This window comes from Mycteria americana, chromosome 6 (genome assembly GCF_035582795.1).
Source record: "Mycteria americana isolate JAX WOST 10 ecotype Jacksonville Zoo and Gardens chromosome 6, USCA_MyAme_1.0, whole genome shotgun sequence".
Taxonomy (NCBI): Eukaryota; Metazoa; Chordata; class Aves; order Ciconiiformes; family Ciconiidae; genus Mycteria; species Mycteria americana.
The window spans coordinates 47,328,102-47,347,321 of record NC_134370.1 but is presented as its reverse complement, the minus strand read 5'-3'; the positions used below and the strand labels follow the sequence as shown (position 1 = coordinate 47,347,321).

The window sequence follows — 19,220 nt, the reverse complement described above, 5'->3', positions numbered from 1 at the left end:
TATGGCTGTACAAAGACAAGAGGTGCTGCAGATGTGATGCAGGACCTAGGGGGGACTCCTGCCCTTCGTGCTAGAGGTGAGGTATAGGCTGTCAATCATCTAAAAGGGTGCAAGGTCCAGCTGGAAGGAGCTCCAGATCATTCTGGCAGCTGCTTTTGTCATCCTGATGCCTCTCCTGCTCATCTTGGTGTCCTACAGCTTCAGCCTTTCCTCCGCCCTCAAAATTAGTTTTGCCAAAGGCAGGTCCAAAGCCTTCTGTGCTTGCTCCTCACGCTTTATTGTTGGAAAGTTCTTCTTTGGGACAGCTGTGTTAATCCCTATGCATCTCTAGTCATCCCCTGCTATGTCACTTCAAGAGAGTGATGCTGGCAGGTTGTCATCAGGGTGAAACCTATAGTTTTAACCCACCAAGGCAATCTGGGACAATACCTGCGTGGTGACCCCCCTGTAAGCAAAAGGATGGACCTTGCCACTACAAGCCCTAGAGGCAATTTCAGACAGAAGGGAACTAGCAGCTGCTCATTGATTTGTAGGAAGAGAGGAGGACACCCGTGAGTCCTTCAAGATAAGGATAAGCAGTGTTATGTTTTCTGTTTGCAACAGAGCAGAGTGCAGACCTAGCAAGAGCGCTCCTGGCCTGAGAGCCAACAGGGATGGAGGAGGAAAGTGTGACACTGTTGCAATCATGTACGAAACTAAATGCTCCAATGTAGAAGGGCTGGAGGTCTTTACTGGACTTTGCTGCTTTGTTGCAGGAAACAGCTGAGACAAAAGAAGGAAAATACATTTCTTTTGGTTACTCTCCCACAACTGAGGGACCCACACCACCTAGCAGCCTCCTCAGCGCTTCCTGCCAGGAGAAAGAGACCCTCTCCCTGGGGCACCACCCAGTGAGTTAATTCATCTGAGGGGTGTCCAGCAGCTCAGAGACCCCATCTGGTTTATCTCCCTTAACCCAAAGCTGATGAAAGTCTAGGGTGTCTCACCTGGCTCTGCTTTATCTACCTGCCTGCCTTGCCTGGCTCCTCCTGGCACTGTCCCAAAAGAGCCACCAACCCTGTTGGGTGGTGGTGAACCATCACCATGAGTGAGCAGCTGGACCAAGGGGAGTCACTGTCTTAGGGAAATAGGGCTCATCCTGGGATATCTCAGGAGGTATGGGACTCATCCTGGGATGTCTTCAGGGTATGGGGCTCATCCTAGGATATCTTGGGAGGTATGGGACTCATGCTGGGATGCAGGGAAGAGCATTTTGGGCTTGCACAAGACTTATTATGGGCTGTTTAGGGGAGGTGGGGAGAGGGAAAGATCCAGGTGGTTTACAGCAGTGTCACCTCTCTTGGGCTTCTCCCAAAAACCCTCGAGCTGAACAGGTGGCCATCCTGGTCAGGTTGTGGAGGGGATGGCAGCTGTCCTGGGTTGAGGTGTTGAGGGAACTGCAGCTATCTTGGTCAGGGCACTGAGGGGGACTATGGCCACCTCTGTTTGGGTACTCAAGGGAGGGTGGCTGTTGTGGTAGGAGCGTTGAAGGGACCACAGCCATCTTGGCTGGGGCACAGAGAGTCTGTGGCCATCTTGGTTGGGACATCAAAGGCACCATGGTGTCTGGGTTAAGGCATCGAGGGGTTGATGGCTATCTCAGTTGGGGCATTGGGTCTGAGCTGGCTCCCCTCAGTGGAGGGGACCATGGCCATCTTGGTTGGGGTGTTGAGGGGACCAAGGCTAGTTCGGTCATTGAGGGGACCATGGCCATCTCAGCTGGGGTGTTGAGGGGACCACGGCCATCCTGGCCAGGCGCTGAGGAGATGCGCGGTGCCAGCCCGTGGGTGCACCCGCCCTTGCCGCCCTCCCCACGCAGAGGCCCCCGCCCCGCCCCCCTCAATCCCCTCAGGCCTGGGCTCGCCCACTGCCCCTGGGGGGACATGCTCCCCCTCCGCCGGCGCAATGGTACATCCCGGTAGGCCATTTCCCCCCCCCCCCCCCCCCCCCAGGCTCGTGGCCGTTTCCACGGGGACGGAGCGACGCCTGCCAGCGGAGGAAAACTGTGGCGCTCATTGGCTCTCCCTGGCGGGGGAAGGCGGGGCGGGCGGAGGCACCGCCCAATCCGGAGGTCGCCCGCCCCTCCGGCCCCGCCCCGGCAGGTTAAGGCGGCGGCGGCGGTTTCCGGCGCGGCTGTCGCAGGCGGAAGCGGCGGCAGCGGCAGCAGCACGGACATGGCGTCAGGTGGCGTCTGCAGGTCCCGCTCCCCCTCCCCCGCTGAGCGCCTCCCCCCGCCCTTCCCCGAGCCCTACGGCGGTGACAGCGACGCGCCGGGGGCGGCCGACAGCGACACGGAGGGCGAGGACATCTTCACTGGCACCGTGAGTGCGGGGCGCAGTGGGGGAGGGGTGAGCGGGAGCGGCCCCGGGGGTAGGCCCGGCCCGCGGCCGCTGTGAGGGAGGAGCTGCGGGGCTGGGCCTAGCGGTGCCTGCAGGTGGGCCCTTCTCTGAGGGGCGGCCCCGTGCCTGCAGGCAGCGGCGTGGCATTCTCCAGGTTTGGTTAAAAAAGGGGGGAACCGCCCAATATAAAAGAGGAGGGGGGCGATGTCTAAGGGTGCTTGTCCCTGTAGGGACCCCGGCGTCTCCTCCCTCTCTGAGAGCACCTCAGGTGCCTTGGGTGGCTGTGGAGGGGTGTGCCGCAGGGGCAAGGTGGGTGCTCGGGGAGTGGGTCCTGGGGGAGCAGGTGGCTCCCTTGGCTGCGGGACTGCGGAACGGCTCGTGCTGAGCTGATCTCTATTTCCCCAGGGTTATAACCTGTCAATTCTTGCAGAACCTGAGCATCACGAAGGAGCCCGTCAGTGTGAAGATGTCCCTGCGTGGCTTGGCCATGGCGCTGGGGGTAGTTGTCTGCTACTCTCCCAGATTAGGGTCAGAGTAACTCATGAGTGGGCTGCCTGGCTGGTTTGAAACCTGCTGGTGGCCCTTGCTCAGCATCTTTGCTATGCAGCTTGTGAGACTTCATGGGGGAAAGCCCTGTCTTCCTTCCCCCAGCATCAGCTTGCGTCCCTTCAACATCCAGAGGGTGCTGGTGTGGCTGGCATGGTGCTTGCTGCCTTCAGTTTGGTATTGGGTGATGAACCCCTCCGTGCAGCGGGGGTGAGATGACAGGAGGCATCTGATGTCCCTGGGTCACCAACACCTTGGTGATCTCCTTTGCCTTGTACCAGCACAATTGGCTGCAGGAGGGGCTAGGAAAGCTTGGTGGTACTTGTTCAGCAAACCAGGTCACTGTTGCTGCACAAATTCCCTGCTGAAGGTGGAGGTGTGAATGGTGAAGGATTTCAGCACCTTTTTTTGAGTAGTCTCCTGTGTGGAATCCCTGATTGTTGAAGGCTGTTGGTGTTAACTCATGCTAGCTTTGGCCAGCTGTGCCAGCATTTGCTCCAGACAGTGACCAGCAGACAGGAGGAGAGTTAAAACACTCACTGGTGCTTTCCCAGGCTGAATCCCTCCCCAGCCAGCTGCTGGCCTCAGGTTTTTGGGTTTGGTGTCTGCAGCAAGTGAGGATCTCTGCTAGAGGGGCTGCAGAAGCTGGCTCCTCCAGCAGGCTGGTTGTTTGAATGCTGCAGGTACTAGGGTTAATTTCCTAAGCTCTGCCTGCTGAGGCTGGTCACGTCCCCTGCAAGGGCTAACACTGTGGCCTCTGCCTGCCTCACCCAGGGTTTTTCTAGCCTACCTGCTCCTGCCAGGAGGGCAGGAGGAGTTGGTGTCTCTGGCAGAAAGCTCTCCAGGAACCTTCTCCTGTCTGCAGTTTCCCAGCCCTGATGTTTTCCCTGGGCTGGGTACAGGGAGGCCTCAAGCAGGAGACCACTGCCATAAACATGTGGACCTGCCTGCTGCTGGGAATGGAACCGGCCCGGCCAAGCTTCTTCTGCCACCAGCACAAAGCTGGAGCTGTCTCTGCCCCACTTCTGATGAAGCTCCTGACCTGGTGCTGCCCTGGTATCCTTCAGCCATGCTTGCTCAGCAGCAGGCTGTCTTCTGCAGGTGGCTTAGCAGCAGGGACCAAGGCAGAGTTGGGGAGTGTGGGTAGATTCTGCCCTGCATGAGCTTGTGAGGATGAAACTCTCACATTGGTCAGGGCATAACGGAACAGCAGAGTAATGTTTTGAAAACAACATGGGAAAGTGCAACCCTGGCCTTGCAAGAGGAAGATGCTGGTACCTCTGGCCAGCACCAGGGCATGGTGATGGTCTTGAACTTCTCAGGACCTTTCATCATTGAAGAACTGGAAGATGTAGTATGTGGCTTGTTGCTTTGTGGTAGAGGCAGCTTACCAAAACGGACAAGTGCCAACTGCTGCAGGCTTTTGTGCAAATAAAGTGTCCCTTTGCTGAAACTGGAGTCTGTTAAGTTAAAGCAGCTTATCAGGTGCTTAGTGGTGTTGTTGAAGCAACTGTCATAACTAATACTTGGCTATTCTATGTGACTCAGTGGCTTTGCTTGTCTGTCTGCCCTCGAGCGTTAGCAAAACACTTTCTGTGAAGCAGGGGAGTTGGGCTGGTGAGGCAGATCCACCTGGCTGCTGGTGTTCAGGTGGCTTGACAGCACTTAGCCATAACACAGTAGCCAGCAAAGAAGCATTTGGGTCAGACACAAATATAACCAGAGCTGGACCTCATCCATCTGTTGACGAAGGGTGGATCACTGCATGATTACAGCCCTCTCTAGGGATGCCCTCAATTGCTGGCTCTTCTGACCCAATGTCTGCTTCCCTGTGGTAGGCATCGGGCTTGCACTAGGGGACCTAGAGAGCTTCTGCTTGCATGCCTGATGGTTGGGGTGCACTAAATCAGGCCTCTGAGATGGTGTTGTGTCATGGGCTGATCTAAAAGAGGCTGTGACTCTTTCGTAGTGGCAGATGAAGAAGTAGGAACAGGGCGTGGTACTTTCATAGTCCTAGAAACTAAATTTAAGGCAAACTGAGAAGCCGGTCACAGTAGAAAAGTAGATAGTCTCCCAGCTCTCAAATGCAGAAAAGGACTCATTAGGGAAACTTCAGAGCCCACCTTACCTTCTCCATGTAGAGTGGGGTTTTCTTTACCAGCTTGAAGAGCTCCTGCAGAAGCAGAGGATCTGAACGAGACCTGCTACAAATGTCCCTGACGTAGGTCACAGTGGCATTTGCAGCCCTTTTGTTGGCTTGGCTGCTGGCTGGAGGAGGTCACTGTGGTGGTAGCAGTCTTGTTGGCTTGGCCACCCTCTGGAGGTCTGTCTGGAAGACCCTGTGGGAGTCTGGGTGTGATGTTTGGTGGGGGTCTGTCTGCTCCCACTCTCCATCACTAGCAAATGTAGCTCCTGCCTATAACTGTTCTGATCCAAGCTGGGAGCAGTCCCAGCTTTCTCCTCCAGGAAAACATCATAAAATGCAGGAGGACTCACCATCAAACAATGCTGATGTTTTATGTACCCAAGGACTTGGGCCCACCTCAAACAGGAGCTGTGTTAGCACCACTTTACTCCTTCAGGAGCAGTGGGAACCAATGATGTTTCCTTGCTGAAGAAAGTGCCAAGGAGCCTGTCAGTTCAGAGTCGCTGCTAATAGTGCTCCATTTACTGGTCGTCAAAGACCTGTTCTGTTCTCTGCTAAGACGTTAAAGAATAGTGCTTGCTGGCTGATTCTTGCTTGGAATAACTTGTACTTGCTTGTTTGCCTGCAAAATGAGGGATGATTCATGAGGCTGGTGTCCATAGCGCTTGCCTGCAGCAGGAATGCAGAAATAGCTCTGCCTTCTGGTGTGGTGGACTGATTGGTCTACAAGCTCTTGGTTTGGCTTTCACCTTGTCCCCAAGTCTGCTCCCCATAGCTGGGATGGCGTTCCCCCTGGCAAAGCTGTGTGCCCAAGGGGCTGTTTGTTGTGGCAGGATCAGCTGTGTTGTAAGTCCTGGCCCTGGGGCTGGCTTGTCCCAGCTGAGCGTACGTGGGGAGCACAAGCTTTGGGTCGCAAAGCATGGTATGCAAGACACTGCCAGCATCACTCTGCAAAACACCAAGAGCCGTGCCCGGCTTTAGTCCAGCTGTGGCAGCCTTGTCTCTGCTGTGAGGGGTGTTGTAGGAGGGAATGGTACGGCTCCATGAAGCCGGCTCCCAGCAGTGCCAGGGCAACGAAGTCCATGAGCTCCTCTGGCACCACTTGGAAGTAGAAGTAAGCTGCTACATTAAAGCACAGCCTACCTACCTTCATGTGGGCCCTAACCAGCCCTCTGGGGAAGGGCAGCTTGGCTCATGGTGGCGGTTTAACTGCTAGCACAAGTTAAGCTGCTGACAAGGCTCCCGTGGTCCCCAGCGTCTTGCCTTTGGGCAAGCAAATTGCTGTGGGTCTGCTGCCAGCGGTGACATCCTGGCTTTCTCAAGGGATATCCTGTTGGCAGTGTGCTCGGCTCACTACAGTTAAGTGCAGGAGGCTCCCTAGTGCTGCCCACCTGCCTTGATGCAGCATTAGGCTGGTGTGCAAGTCACTACCTGGAAGTGGTGTGGCCGGGTGTGTTTTGGGTGTTGTAAACAGGAGCACCTGTGTGTACTTGACTGCCTACTGCTCCTGACACCTGTAGCAGAAGGACTGGAGCTTTGATGCTTGGCTTGTGGGCTGGCACAACCCAATGACCTGCTAGCTGCTCCAGTTCTGCTAAAAATCAGGGTCAAAACTGGCTCTGAAGTTTCGTGTGACACTCAGTGTCCTTAATGGCTCAGATGCCTCGGTATAGCGTTGCTGGCAGAGATCGTAATGCTCAAGGGTGGGTGGAAGGGAAGCAGTCTGTGATGTCCTCTGGCCACTGTGCTCACATGAGATTCATAGTAGTGACCCTGTGTGGCAGCGGCTAGGAAGGTGATCTGTTTGGTCCTCCAGCCTCTATTCCTCCATGTAAATAACCTCTTGTTTATGTGCTTTTAATTCTTTTACAGAGCAAGCCCATGGCACCGAAAAGGGAATCTCTTCTCCCTGTGAGCAGCATCTCCAAAGAGAATGGGGTTCATGTAGAGCAAGATGATCAGGACTTATTTGCAGGTGGGTCTGTATCTGCTGGGTGTTTGGGGCTTTCTGAACTCTAAGCCTGGAATGATCTGCTTTTAAGCATGACATGCAGGTCATGGATATTTCTGGACTATCACAGGTCCTTATCTCAAATTTGTGTTCCAGTCTGCTCTGGAAGCACTAAGGTCTGGTGGTGTTTTTGCAAAGGTGGGAGTAGCCTCCTCCACGTCTCTAGCATAATCTGTGGCAGGATTAACTGTTTGGAAGCTGAAGAGGATTAAAATGGGGTTTGCTTTAGTTTTTTTGCCTTAAACTGTAAGGTGGCGTCCTCCCGGAGTTAAAAGGCTTTTTGTTCTTTACCTTCTCCTCCCTCCGTGCAGGTGGAGGAAGCATCTCTAGTCAAGACATGGCTGTTCCCAAGGAACAGGAAACATAACACCCTTTAGCAGGGGAAAACAAGGAGGGTCAGACCTTCTCCAGCCCTGGCATGGTGGGACGCCTCTGGCAGAGGCATCTGAGAGTCGGTTCTGGAGACATCTGCTAACAGATGAAAGTTTTGACTTCCTCTGTGTGGAGAAGTGTTACTGGGAAGGAGCCTACTTTCCAGGCCGGCCGAAATGCTGTGTAAAAATCCAGCTCGGCTTTAGCTGTTCTAGTGTGCAGCTCCTCTAGCACATAGCAAGGACGTGATGTCTGGCTCCTTCTAGAATAAGAAGGTCATTGGATTAACTTAGTGTTCTCCAGCAGGATTGATCAAATGCTCTTAACTGTGGTGAAGATGCATTGTCGTGCTCTTCCCAATGCTTGCAGGTGTCCTCCTTATGGATTTTTTTTTCCTAATTAAGACTGTCGTTACTCCCTAGATCCCATGAACCTCTCTGAGAATATTGAAATTGCCTTCATTACCTTTCCAGAAACCCAATGTAGAGAGGCTGACCCTTGCAAACTTCTCTTGACAGATGCCACTGTAGAGTTGTCTCTAGACAGCACGCAAAACAACCAGAAGAAGGAACTGGCCAAAGCATCCAATCCTGCCCCCTCATTAGAAGTAGCTGCAAGCTCTTCTTCTAGAAACCCTCCAAAGAGCTATGAGGAGGTGAGAATTACTCTGAGCTTTCCAACTTGCCCTGCTGGTTTCAGACTGTAATTGGTAAGAACCTGTCTGTTTACTTAGTTGTAAACATGCATCTTAAATGATGCAATTAATGTAGTTGCCATATTGGATGCCCTGGCTTGTATGTCAGGTCATCAGTCTGGGACTGATACAGCTGAAGTGGGGTTCAGGTCAGCCTGTCAGCATTCTTGCTGGTGTGGTGGTGCAGACTGCTGCCAAAGCTGAAATAGCAAGTGGCTGACCTGGTTCTGAGGGTCTGAGCTCTGACTCGGAGCTCTAGCATGCTGTATCACTGCAGATGGGGCAAGTGGTGTAGCTGCTCTTGTCCATCTTTTTAAAAGAAGCAGTGTGATATGAGAGCACAGGGTCCTTAAGTGGAACTTGTAGTCTGGTTGCCAAGCCCGGTTAATCAGGTGGTACTTGGCCTAAATCTGGGTTTTCTCCTGTAGAGAGACTGAAACTACTTTGGAGACAAGGAAAGTGCTCCTTTTCTGCCCCAAGCACCCCTGAGCTCGTGAAAACGGACTCTGCAGTATCCTCAGGAGTAGTGTCTCAGGTTGCCTTCAGACTGGCCTAAGTGAAGGAGCAACGCAGAACTAGGCCAGGATGCTGAGCTGATCAGCGAACCGATAAACTGTCACCTTCAGGTTCATAGACCAAAGGTTGTTTGAGGCCAGTCTCAGCTCCGCTTTGCCCAGTCCTTTAATACCATTCCACTAATGAGACACTGCAATGCTCTCTAAGCAAGCCTGAAGCATCTGTGGTCTGTCAGAGGCAGTACTGCTGGTAGAACCACGGACTGGCCCTTGGCAAAGCAGGGTATGATTGAAAGAGCTGGTCAGACTGGATCTGCCAGTTGCTATCCTGGCTCTCCATCCGTGCATGCCTACAGAGTACAAGTTACCTTCTGCATAGGTTCAGTGTCTTGCACTGTTTCAGATGAGAACCGAAATTGTGATGTAAAAGAGTCCAAAGGGAACTATCTTGTGTAGAGCTGAGGCTGGACTCTGCAGAGCTTCACCTTGGGGCTGAGCAGTTTGTACATTGGTCTGTGTGGATAGCAGTATTGTAAAGACAAATCCAGTTTGGGATCCTTGAAACACGTAGTCTGGACACAAGTGAGAAGCTTGAGGGCTTTATAGAATGGCCTTGGCCAGACTGAAGTGCCAAAGATGCCTTGGCAGTGTGACAAGCTCCCTGTAATGTATGGGACTTCGTGGTTTGGGATGGATTGAAGTCTGGCTTTCTAGTTTTAACTTGCTGTCCTTGTGTGCTTACTCCAAACAGCTGGAGGAAGAGGAACAGGAGGACAAATTTGAGCTGACTGTAGGAGTGAGTGATCCAGAGAAAGTTGGTGAGTTAATACCCTGTCCTGCTGCGTGGTGAAGCACAGTTAGACAAGCTAGGCTTGGCAGTAGGACTGAATGCAGCTATCACCTCCACATGCCACAGCTCCAGCTTTTGAGCTGTCTCTGTGAGCACAAACTTGATCCCAGAGTAACTTCTCCAAGACTTCTTCCAACATCTAGAAGAAATGAAGCTACACGAAGCAAAATGCCTAGGTCGCAAACCAGCAAGGCAGAAGCAGGTTCTGGAAAGCCAGGACCTCAAAGGCAGGGAGCCAGGAGTGGGTTTTTTGGGAGGGTGAAACATGATGTTTGCAGTAGCAGAGCTTGGTGTCTAGAGCTGTGGTGACCAGCTTGACTTGACCTCCAGGCAGCACTGTCCTGTGTGCAGGCAGCAGGGGGGAGGCAAAACTGCCTTACCCTAAAACTAAGTGTATTATTCCATGCTCTGGCAGCCAGGGAAGCAGCTCTGGCTTCAAACTGAGAAGCAAGAGGGTTTCTCTCTGTTGAAAGTGGGGGTCAGAGGAACTTGGCCAGCTATGTGGCAGTCCCTGGGGTGCAGAGAACCCCAAATAACCTCTGATCCCAGCTGGTGGAGCAGCCTCACAAGTGGCAGCTTGTTCTCACTCCGTGGCTCATGATTTCTGGAGCTGGGAGGTGCACTGACTTGTAAATCAGAGGTATATTAGGGGTGGCATCAGACTTCTGCAGATGGCCTTCAGTTGAACTACCAGGTAAGCCCTCCCTTTGCCAAACAAGGGGATTTCTGTGTTAGCTGGAGAAAACTGCCTGTGATGTTTCAGAATCCAACCACATGCAGTCAGGGGCCGTCTGACTTGCATAGTCTGAATAGACTGCTTCATGTGCTGTACAGCCGCTGAATTGTTGCGTGCTGAGCAGATGCGTGGAGTCAGCCCAAATGCTGTCAGGGTAACAAGTGCCTGATTGTCGGTGTTGGCTGCCATAGGAAGTAAAAGGAGGGCTAAGCAGTCAGGTCAGGGAAATGCCTAGTGGGCAGGGGTCCACAGTCCTGCAGCGAGATGCTGCCTGTGGTTCTGTGCAAAGATTTGGGACTCTGTTAGATCAAAGACCGGAATTGCTGAAGGAGGCAAAGGCCAGAAGATTGCAGGAGCCTTGTGCTTTGCATTCAGGTGATAGTGGAAAGTGCTGATCTTGTGATACTAATGCCTTGTTTCTGTTTTCCGTAGGGGATGGCATGAATGCGTATGTAGCCTACAAAGTGTCAACACAGGTATGTTTAACTTGTCGCTCCTGAGATGGGGTGTCGTTATTTTTCCACACTTGAAGACAGCTGGACCGTCCTTTCTTAGCCAAGCCAATGGTGACCTAAATAGACAGGAGGTCCGATGCCTTGTACATGGATTCAGGAGTTATAATCCAATCCTACAGATCAAAGGATGAGCCTAGCTGAGAAATAGGTTTTGAACCTTTTTGAAAGGAGGCTGTCTCTTTGGTTTGGTGGTGGTGGTTTGTGGTTTGTTTTTTTTTTTTTTTTTTTTCTTCAGCCAGTTACCTCTTTGCAGTCCTGGCTGATACTGGTGCTCAGTGTTGGAGTGAGCAGCAGGAATGACACCTGTTAGGGAAAGCCCCAGACACTGGGGCTGTTGCTAATGGTTCTGTGCCGATGGTCGCATCAGATTAAGCTGACCTGAACTCAGCTCTTACTGAAGAGCTGCTGCTGTAGCTAGTTTCATGTCAGGGCCTGCTGTCCTGTACTAGTCGCAAGAATTCGAGCCTTCTGCAGCTGTTGCCCTGCTTGGAGGTTTGGGGTGCTGCTCTGAGCTCTACAAAAAGTTGTTCCTAGCTGTCTGTACAGTGACTGCTGGACTACAGTCATCCTGTGGTCTGAAGCTGATGGTGTGTGAAGGGGACTAGGGGACTTGTTAGCCTCCACTCCTGCTCTGCAAAGACAGCCAAAAGCCACTGATGGCCCCTGTAGTCTTAAGGTGATGAAGTCTGACCTGACAGCGATCCCTGTTCCTGTGGGGAGCAGGGATGATGGGATTAGGCAATGGGCAGGGCTTATCAAGCAGCCTGTGGCTGCAGTAGCAGCTGTTCTGTTATTTAGTGGCATTAATACTGCTGCTTGGTCCAAGGAGAACTGTTAGGAGGTAAGTTGCTGAAAACCTAGTCTGAAGCTTGCTCTATTAATTCCTCATATCTTGCAGAGCTCAAGCTGTCCTACTTCATCCCCAGAAGTGACAGCAGATAGAGCTAGTGAGGCTGTATGTGCAGGGGCAAGCTTCCCTCGGTGAGTCTGATCTGAGTCTCGTCTCTTCCCCCAGACGAGCATGCCAATGTTCAGGAGCAAGCAGTTTTCAGTGAAAAGGAGGTTCAGTGACTTTCTGGGTCTCTATGAGAAGTTGTTGGAGAAGCACGCCCAAAATGGGTTCATCGTTCCTCCACCGCCCGAGAAGAGTCTCATAGGTGAGTGGTGGAGGTGCAGAGCACTAGAGCTGGTCCTTCTGATGGCGAGCTTTGTGCACGAAGGACAGGCCTGCCTGCAGTCTCAAAGCTGAGAGGGAAGCTGCAGAGCAGCCATGGGAAGCAGGTGTGGAAAATAATCTGGGTTCTGTGGCACAGACAAAATTCTTCCGGTTCCATACTTGGAGCTCTGGGCTTAAAGCCTTGTTTGAGTTTGTAGATGCCTCTGTACCTGCTTGACGTAGAGTAAAACCTTATCCTCTGCGCTGTCACTGAATTGCTGTTCACTTGAGTCCAGACCTGTAACCCTTCCAGTCTTGCCTGGCATTGCTTCGCCTCTTTTCTGGATGTCGACTTCTGCTAGACGTTAGGCATAAGCAGATTTAAAATTTCCAAGTAGCTCTTGCTGATGCAAGGTCTAATTCCTCTTGTAAAATGCCTCTCCTCTATAGTCACCCTGATAGCCTGTGCTTTGTAACAGACCGTGCTACCTTGTGTGTTGAGTTTGAAGCAACTCATTAATTGTGTCTTCCTTCTGTGCTAGGAATGACCAAAGTGAAAGTTGGGAAAGAAGACTCCTCCTCTGCAGAGTTCCTAGAAAAAAGACGGGCTGCTCTAGAGAGGTACAGACCCCAACAGCTATCCCCTTGTGCCTGAACCAAGCAAGGGACCTCTGAAAGGTCAGAATGGCTGCACTCTCCTCCCTACATGGGAAAAGCCGTCTGCTTCTAGGTTTGCAGCAAACCTGGAGGCTGCCAAAGAGTTGCAACTACAGAGAGTTGCTTTGACTCTGTAAAACAATCTCCTGCTTTAAAAGTCTCTGGTGGTGTTTGGTCCAAATCTGGCCAAATTCCACTGACACAGCAGGGAGAGAACTGAGCTGTCTCAGGAGCCCAAAAATATGGATTTTAAGTAATGGTACAAACAGTGCAGATCAGGTGAGAAACAACTCGATCTCTGTCTAACTTGCACCCTAACTACACAGCCACAGCTGGCCTTTGCTCTGCCACCTGTGTTGACCGTTGTAGTTAGCACCAGGATGCTGATCCCCCTCCAGCTTCAGACTCCAAAAGATCTGTTAAAAGTGTCATTGTTCAAGATATAAATCTGGATCTTGATCACTTGGTGTAGTAATTAATACTGTAGCAAGTATTAATCAAAGGTCTGGTCTTTCAGTCTGGTCTCACTAGAGTCCACAGGGAGGTAGGTGGGTGGATGAGAACAGCTTGTTGGGCCTGACTTCCAGCTACTGAACTGCCATTTCAGAGTAAATAACAAGCATGCTGCAAGCTCACTGTGATGGCTCAGAGCCAGGTTTGCTACAACCGAAGTAACTCTTGGTGCATTCCTCTCCTCAGGTACCTACAGAGAGTGGTCAGCCATCCAACAATGTTGCAGGACCCAGATGTCAGGGAGTTCTTGGAAAAGGAGGAGGTCAGTAGCGTGGAGTAATGTAGCTACAAGTACCTTGGAAGTACAGAAGGAAACGATACACAAGCAGTTAAAGAGGCGTGATGCTTCAAAGCTCAGCAAGAAGCAGCAGAACCCTGTAAAGAGCTCTTAACCAGTGATGACAAGAACAGGACACTCTTCTGTGTGTCAGTGCTTGTCTAAGCACTGTACAGTCATAACGAGCTCTGGCCTAGCTTGCTTACATCATGGTGGAGCACACATTGAGAGCGTGGGTAGTCTTTGTTGTCTGAAATTGTGACAGGAGCATAGCCCACTGTTTGGAAGCAAGGGGGGTCCAGTGCTGGCTTGGCCTGATGCTCAGATGTTAAGGGAGAGCTGGCCAATATGGTCCCTGCTCCTCCAAGGAGAGCGTGACCATGCCCAATTGTGCACCTGATGTGGAGAAGTCGGTCTTAAAGAGGCTGAGCCCTGGGAAAACCCTAGCCTGAGTGATTCCAGCACTAATGCTGTGCTGGAGGGTTCTGATGTAGGAGCAGACATCATGGAAACACCTCACTTTGCTCCTGAGCAGATGCAGCTCTGTCTGGAAAATAATGTGGCTGATGTGGAGTATTTCCCAGCATCAAGGCACTGCTCTACTCTAGTGTCCCCCAGCAGTGGAAACTGTTGCTGGCTTTTGGAGAGATGCTCTGAAGCACTTCTACATGCCTGTGTGACCTGTGGCAGCTTGGGCAGCCCTCCGTTCGGGGATTAAAGTAGTGTGGCTGGTTCTTGCAGATGTCTGTTACCTCAGCCAAGTAGAACAGGTAGACACAGATACAGTGTAAGGTTTAGGAACTCCTCATTTGTTTGAAAACTACTCCAGTCCTGTTATTTGAAATATTGTACAGGCTATGCCACCGGTCGGGTGGTGTCTGGTTAATGCTTTGCAGTAGCTGTGAGCAGAAAACCTGCTGTCAATGAACTGACATGGGAGAATGATGCCACTGTGGTGGCTGCTCTCCGAGCTGCTTTTATCTCCTGGCAAAGCAAACTTTTCTATTTCTTTATAGCTACCAAGAGCAGTAGGCACCCAGACCCTGAGTGGAGCAGGAATACTGAAGATGTTCAACAAAGCTACAGATGCTGTCAGTAAAATGACCATCAAGATGAATGAATCGGACATAGTAAGTATTTGGACATCCCTGAGCTGTCCTTGTCCTCGCTCTGGAGCTGTGTGCTCTCCCCAGCTCAAGCTTTGGATGTGAGATGCAAGGAAAGCCCCGTGGCCCTGCAGCAATACCGTCTGTGGGAATCAGCTCTGGGTTTCCCATTTCAGTGGTTCGAGGAGAAGCTGCAGGAGGTGGAATGCGAGGACCAGCGGCTACGGAAGTTGCATGCTGTTGTCGAAACGCTAGTGAACCACAGGAAAGGTAACAAGCTCGGTACCGCTTGCTCTGTAGCTTGACGTGTAACAGTTGAGCTTTGTGCGGTGCCTGACTGGAGGTCACTGGCGCGCAGGTGTCCTAGGAGGTGCTTCTGAGAAGATATGACAGTGCTTCCTTACTATAAAGGACTCTCGGTCTCTTCATCATGGGAGACAGAAGTAAAACAGTAATCCCACCTCTTCTGTCCAGCCCTACAAGCTTAGGATGATGGTATTGAAGTGAACCAGTGTCCTGCTGGATGAAGGCTGCCGTAGCAAACCTGCGCAGAGCTGTTCTTATTACTAATTCTGAGCTGTCCTCTGGCAGGGAGCAGGGATGATTTTTCTTCCTCTGCATGTTTTGGCTGACTTCTGCAAAGCTGTGCCTGTCCTCCCACTCTGCTGCTTCCCTTCTCCTCCCTGGTTGGAGTTGCCTAGCCCTCCTCCTGCCATGCTGCAGAAGCTGCCAGCTCTGACTGAAACAGTGCTGGGTCTTCCAGCTGACGTCTCCTGGGGCTACAGAAAAGCAGCTCCTTGGGCTGAACTCTAGGCTGGGGCTTTACTTGCAGAGCACCTGGTGTAGCGAGGCCCATCGGTTGACTCTCTTGTTCCGTTCACTAGAGCTAGCATTGAATACAGCCCAGTTTGCAAAGAGTCTGGCCATGCTGGGGAGCTCGGAGGACAACACAGCCCTGTCCCGGGCGCTGTCCCAGCTGGCTGAGGTGGAAGAGAAGATTGAACAGCTGCACCAGGAACAGGCTAACAATGACTTCTTCCTCCTGGCCGAGCTCCTGGGAGACTACATCCGCCTCCTCTCAGTTGTAAGGGTAAGCACTCCTTGGGGCAAGCTCTAGCCTATGCTGCTGGTCCTAGCACCGATCGTAGGCTTAGGTGTGCCAGGAGGCACACCTTCTGAATTCAAGCACAGGGCATGGTGTGCCTCTGACCTCTCCAGGCAGAGGGTGAACTTGCTGCTTGTCCAGTTGTGCACATGTTGGAGTGGCTAGATCTAAAGTAGGGTAAGCGAGGGCTGGCTGTGCTGCTCTTCTCCAGCAGGGATGTGGAGCAAGTTCATGGCTTGTAGGTGGCCTCAACCCTTCCAGAGGTGAAGGCTGTGTCTACCACGGAGTCTGTGAGCAGGTAACCCGTGATCTGGGTGTTGCAAATAGATCTGCCAAGCGCCTGCTTGGGAAGAGCTTGAGTCGTCAAGTCCACGCAGCCTGCCTGGTGCACTGGCCTTGCTGGAGGCTGAAAGAAACCAGTCCCAAGTGAGCTGCAAGTCTAGCAGGCTGACTCATTCCTGCCCCAAACTTGTCCTGTCTCTGAGCAGCTGTTTCTGGAGGCTACAGAGGCCAGAACACAGCCTAGTGAGTATGCACAAGCCTCCTTGGTCTGCCAGTCTGTACTGGGAGGTGTGGTCTGTGCTCCAGAGCAGGACCAAGATCTCTGATAGTGCTGGAGGTAATAAGACTTATCTGGGATGTTCTGGTAAGGAGCCCTAGCGTTGCCTCGGACTTCACCTGTCTCTTGGCTGCTCTGTCCTTCTGACCAGGCTATCAGACACCACTTTCTGCTTTTCTATCTCTTCCCCACGATCTGGCTGGATCCATTCAGAAGTCTAATGGGTCTTCCTTGCTTGGGCTGGTGATTTGCAGGCCTGCTAAAAACATGTGAGCACTTACCTCTGCAGGAGCTTGTGGTGGAGATCCAGTGTGGGACAGGCAAGGGTAGCTCCTTGTACTGGCTGCTCTCAATGGCAGGACTGAAACGGGAAGGCAGCAGAGCTTGGGGACGGGCTAGATGTCATGCTTGGGATGCTGCCAGTTCAGTAGGTAGCCTGGGGCCTGTCCAGACCTGTGCTGAACTGCGTGCGTAGCTGGGGCTTTTCCAGTGACTCTCTCCTGCCAAACCATAGAGCCAGGTGGGCAAATCCTGTGCTGCTAGCCCTGTAGGGACGAAGGTCTCAAAGCTGTGTGAGTTGGTTGATGTTGCACCTGGGCTCCTTTGCTAGTAGAGCAAGTCCATGTTCTGGGTCAGCTTTGGTTACACTGAGATGTGTTCAGGACCTGACTGATAAAGCAGCTCTGCTGTTAGCTGATGTCCCCCTTGCTAAAGGTGTGGTTGCCACTGTCAGCAGAGCTCCTTGCAGCTGCCTGCTGCTACTGGTGTGGTAGCCAAGGCAGAGCAGAGCTCAGTCTCGGCTCCTTCCTTTCAGGGAGCCTTTGACCAGCGCATGAAGACCTGGCAGCGATGGCAGGATGCCCAGACCATGCTGCAGAAGAAGAGGGAGATGGAGGCCAGGCTGCTCTGGGCCAACAAACCTGACAAGCTGCAGCAGGCCAAAGAGGAGATCTCTGAGGTAGGGGGTGAGAAGTTGCCGGGGTCTCTGCTCAGCTCCTAACCTCCGTGCTGTGCTGCTGGGCAGTAAGAAAGGGACCTTTTGAGCTGAAGGGACAGGCATCTGTGGCCAAGCTTGCATCAAGGGATAAGCCAGCCTCAAGCATGCCCCGCAGGAAGCCACAGAAGCTGCAGGAGGGGCTGCTTGCTGTCCCACCTCCTGTGGCTTCCTTGCTCAGCTTGCAGCAAGCAGGGGATGCAGCTTGCCATGGTGGCAACGAGCAGAAATGCCAGGCTTTGCTCCAGCAGCTCATCTCATGTGGACAGTCGTGGCTGTGAAACTGCTTGGAGAGGGGAGCGAGAGCTTCTTCACCTCCCCTCCCTTGGAAACAGCACGCTTCCTCTCTCTGCAGTGGGAGTCTCGTGTGACACAGTACGAAAGGGACTTTGAACGGATTTCTGCCGTCATCCGCAAGGAAGTGATACGATTTGAGGTATGTTTGGCCCAGCCCTCGGCATGCAACCCCCTAGCTTGTTGGCCTCTATGTGCCTTGGCTGAGCTAGCCTGGGCTAGCCAAGGGTCACCTTGGCTCCTGACCCTGCTCCCAGTACAGTGGTTGGCAATATTTGTAAATCTGGACACATGTGAGTTGGGGCATTGCTACCGTGGGCAGAGCTGATGTCTTTTGGCTAAGAGGGGGGCTTCTATGCAGAGAAGCGTATCCATCAAAATGAGGCTGGGTGGGCAAAGATCCTCTGAGCCATCAGGCTGTGGCCAGAGGTGAGCTTCATCCTCAGCATCTCCTGCTCTCATACTGCTTGCTTCATGTGGGCAGCTGAGATTGTCCAACAGAGCCCCAGGAGGAACAGGAAAATCCTGGTGGTTTGTCCTTCCCCCCCCTCAAAAGTTAGAGGGTTGTGGTGGTGCATTCAGCCTTGTACTCACTCTTGCACCCATCTCTTGCAGAAAGAGAAATCCAAGGACTTCAGAAACCATGTCACTAAATACCTTGAGACGTTATTAAACTCTCAGCAACAGGTGAGTAGCCCCAGCCCCTGCCATGGTTTTACCTCTCAAAGCTCAGCAGTGCGAGTTTGCACGCTGCTCAAGTGTGAATCCCCACAGTGGGTACGTCCTGCTCCCTACATGGGGGGAGGGAGGAACCCCCACAGGCTGGAGCAGGACAAAATATAAGCATTGCATCCCCCTTGATGCCTTTTGGGGGGGGGGACGGGACCTGTGTGCCCTGTGGAGGGGTTTCTGCCCCCCCCAAAATACTTCTCTACTTGCTCTGGGCTTGAACTGTGCTGGCAAAGTGCCTGCAGGCTCCTTACTCTCTCCCTCTCTCTTCTCTGCAGCTGGTGAAGTACTGGGAAGCATTCCTACCCGAAGCCAAGGCCATTTCTTAATTGGACTGAGCAAATGAGAGTACCTGAACTTTGCCTTTTTTTTTTTTTATATACACTATACCTCTTCCTCTTTTACACATGAATGAACCCTAGTTAAACATTCTGGAGCTGGTAGAGGTTTAACCCCTGGACACACAGCTTGCAAGCCAGTAACTCTTCTAACTGTATATTTTTCATTTAGCAACATATATTTTCTTACTGAAGAGAAATGTTTCCTCCTTTAAGACCAGACCTGCAGCAGGGGGTTAAAGATATATGTAAAATGTATATTTTTCAGGCTGGGTTTTAGGGCTCTAATGACTATCTTACTCCTGCAGTGCTATTAAAATTCTGTAATAAAACTTCTATCAGGGCAAACAGGCTCTGTCTGTTCATGGGCTGGGGTGGGGAGGGGTAGGGGCCCCATCCTGCAGATGCTGAGGGAGGCAGCGGCGCCTCCTGCCTTGTTGTGACTGGGACATGGGTGACCTTGGGTACTGCCCCAGCCACCTGTCCTGGCTCCTGATTAAGCTTTGGCTTTGTGCCCTGCTCTGAGCATGAGCCTGGTGCAGCTGTTTTTAGGATCTGAGCTCAGTGGGGCTGTGTAGGGGCCCTACTCAGTGGGGTTTGTGGGGGTACCTGGAACCCAAGAAGCCAGTGTGAAGCCTTTGGGGGCTGTGGTGCTCCTTTCCCCTATGGCTAAGGGGCAGCTCTGCTCCTTCAAACCCTCCCAGGACCCCAGTTGTGGATTTTGTCAAA

The 19,220-nt window shown here is 52.4% G+C and overlaps 1 protein-coding gene across 1 annotated transcript; it reads left to right on the top strand.

The window, feature by feature from the left end:
• The first annotated feature begins 2,157 nt into the window (after positions 1–2,157).
• On the top strand, positions 2,158–18,829 carry SNX1 (sorting nexin 1). Its single transcript, XM_075505537.1, has 15 exons — positions 2,158–2,360; positions 6,943–7,045; positions 7,972–8,108; positions 9,414–9,480; positions 10,681–10,724; positions 11,779–11,920; positions 12,462–12,540; positions 13,276–13,351; positions 14,383–14,496; positions 14,649–14,742; positions 15,357–15,562; positions 16,951–17,094; positions 17,486–17,566; positions 18,040–18,111; positions 18,432–18,829. Exons 1-15 carry the CDS (start codon positions 2,214–2,216, stop codon positions 18,480–18,482), a joined length of 1,557 nt encoding a protein of 518 aa, XP_075361652.1. The 5' UTR covers positions 2,158–2,213; the 3' UTR covers positions 18,483–18,829.
• The last annotated feature ends 391 nt before the right edge of the window (positions 18,830–19,220 follow it).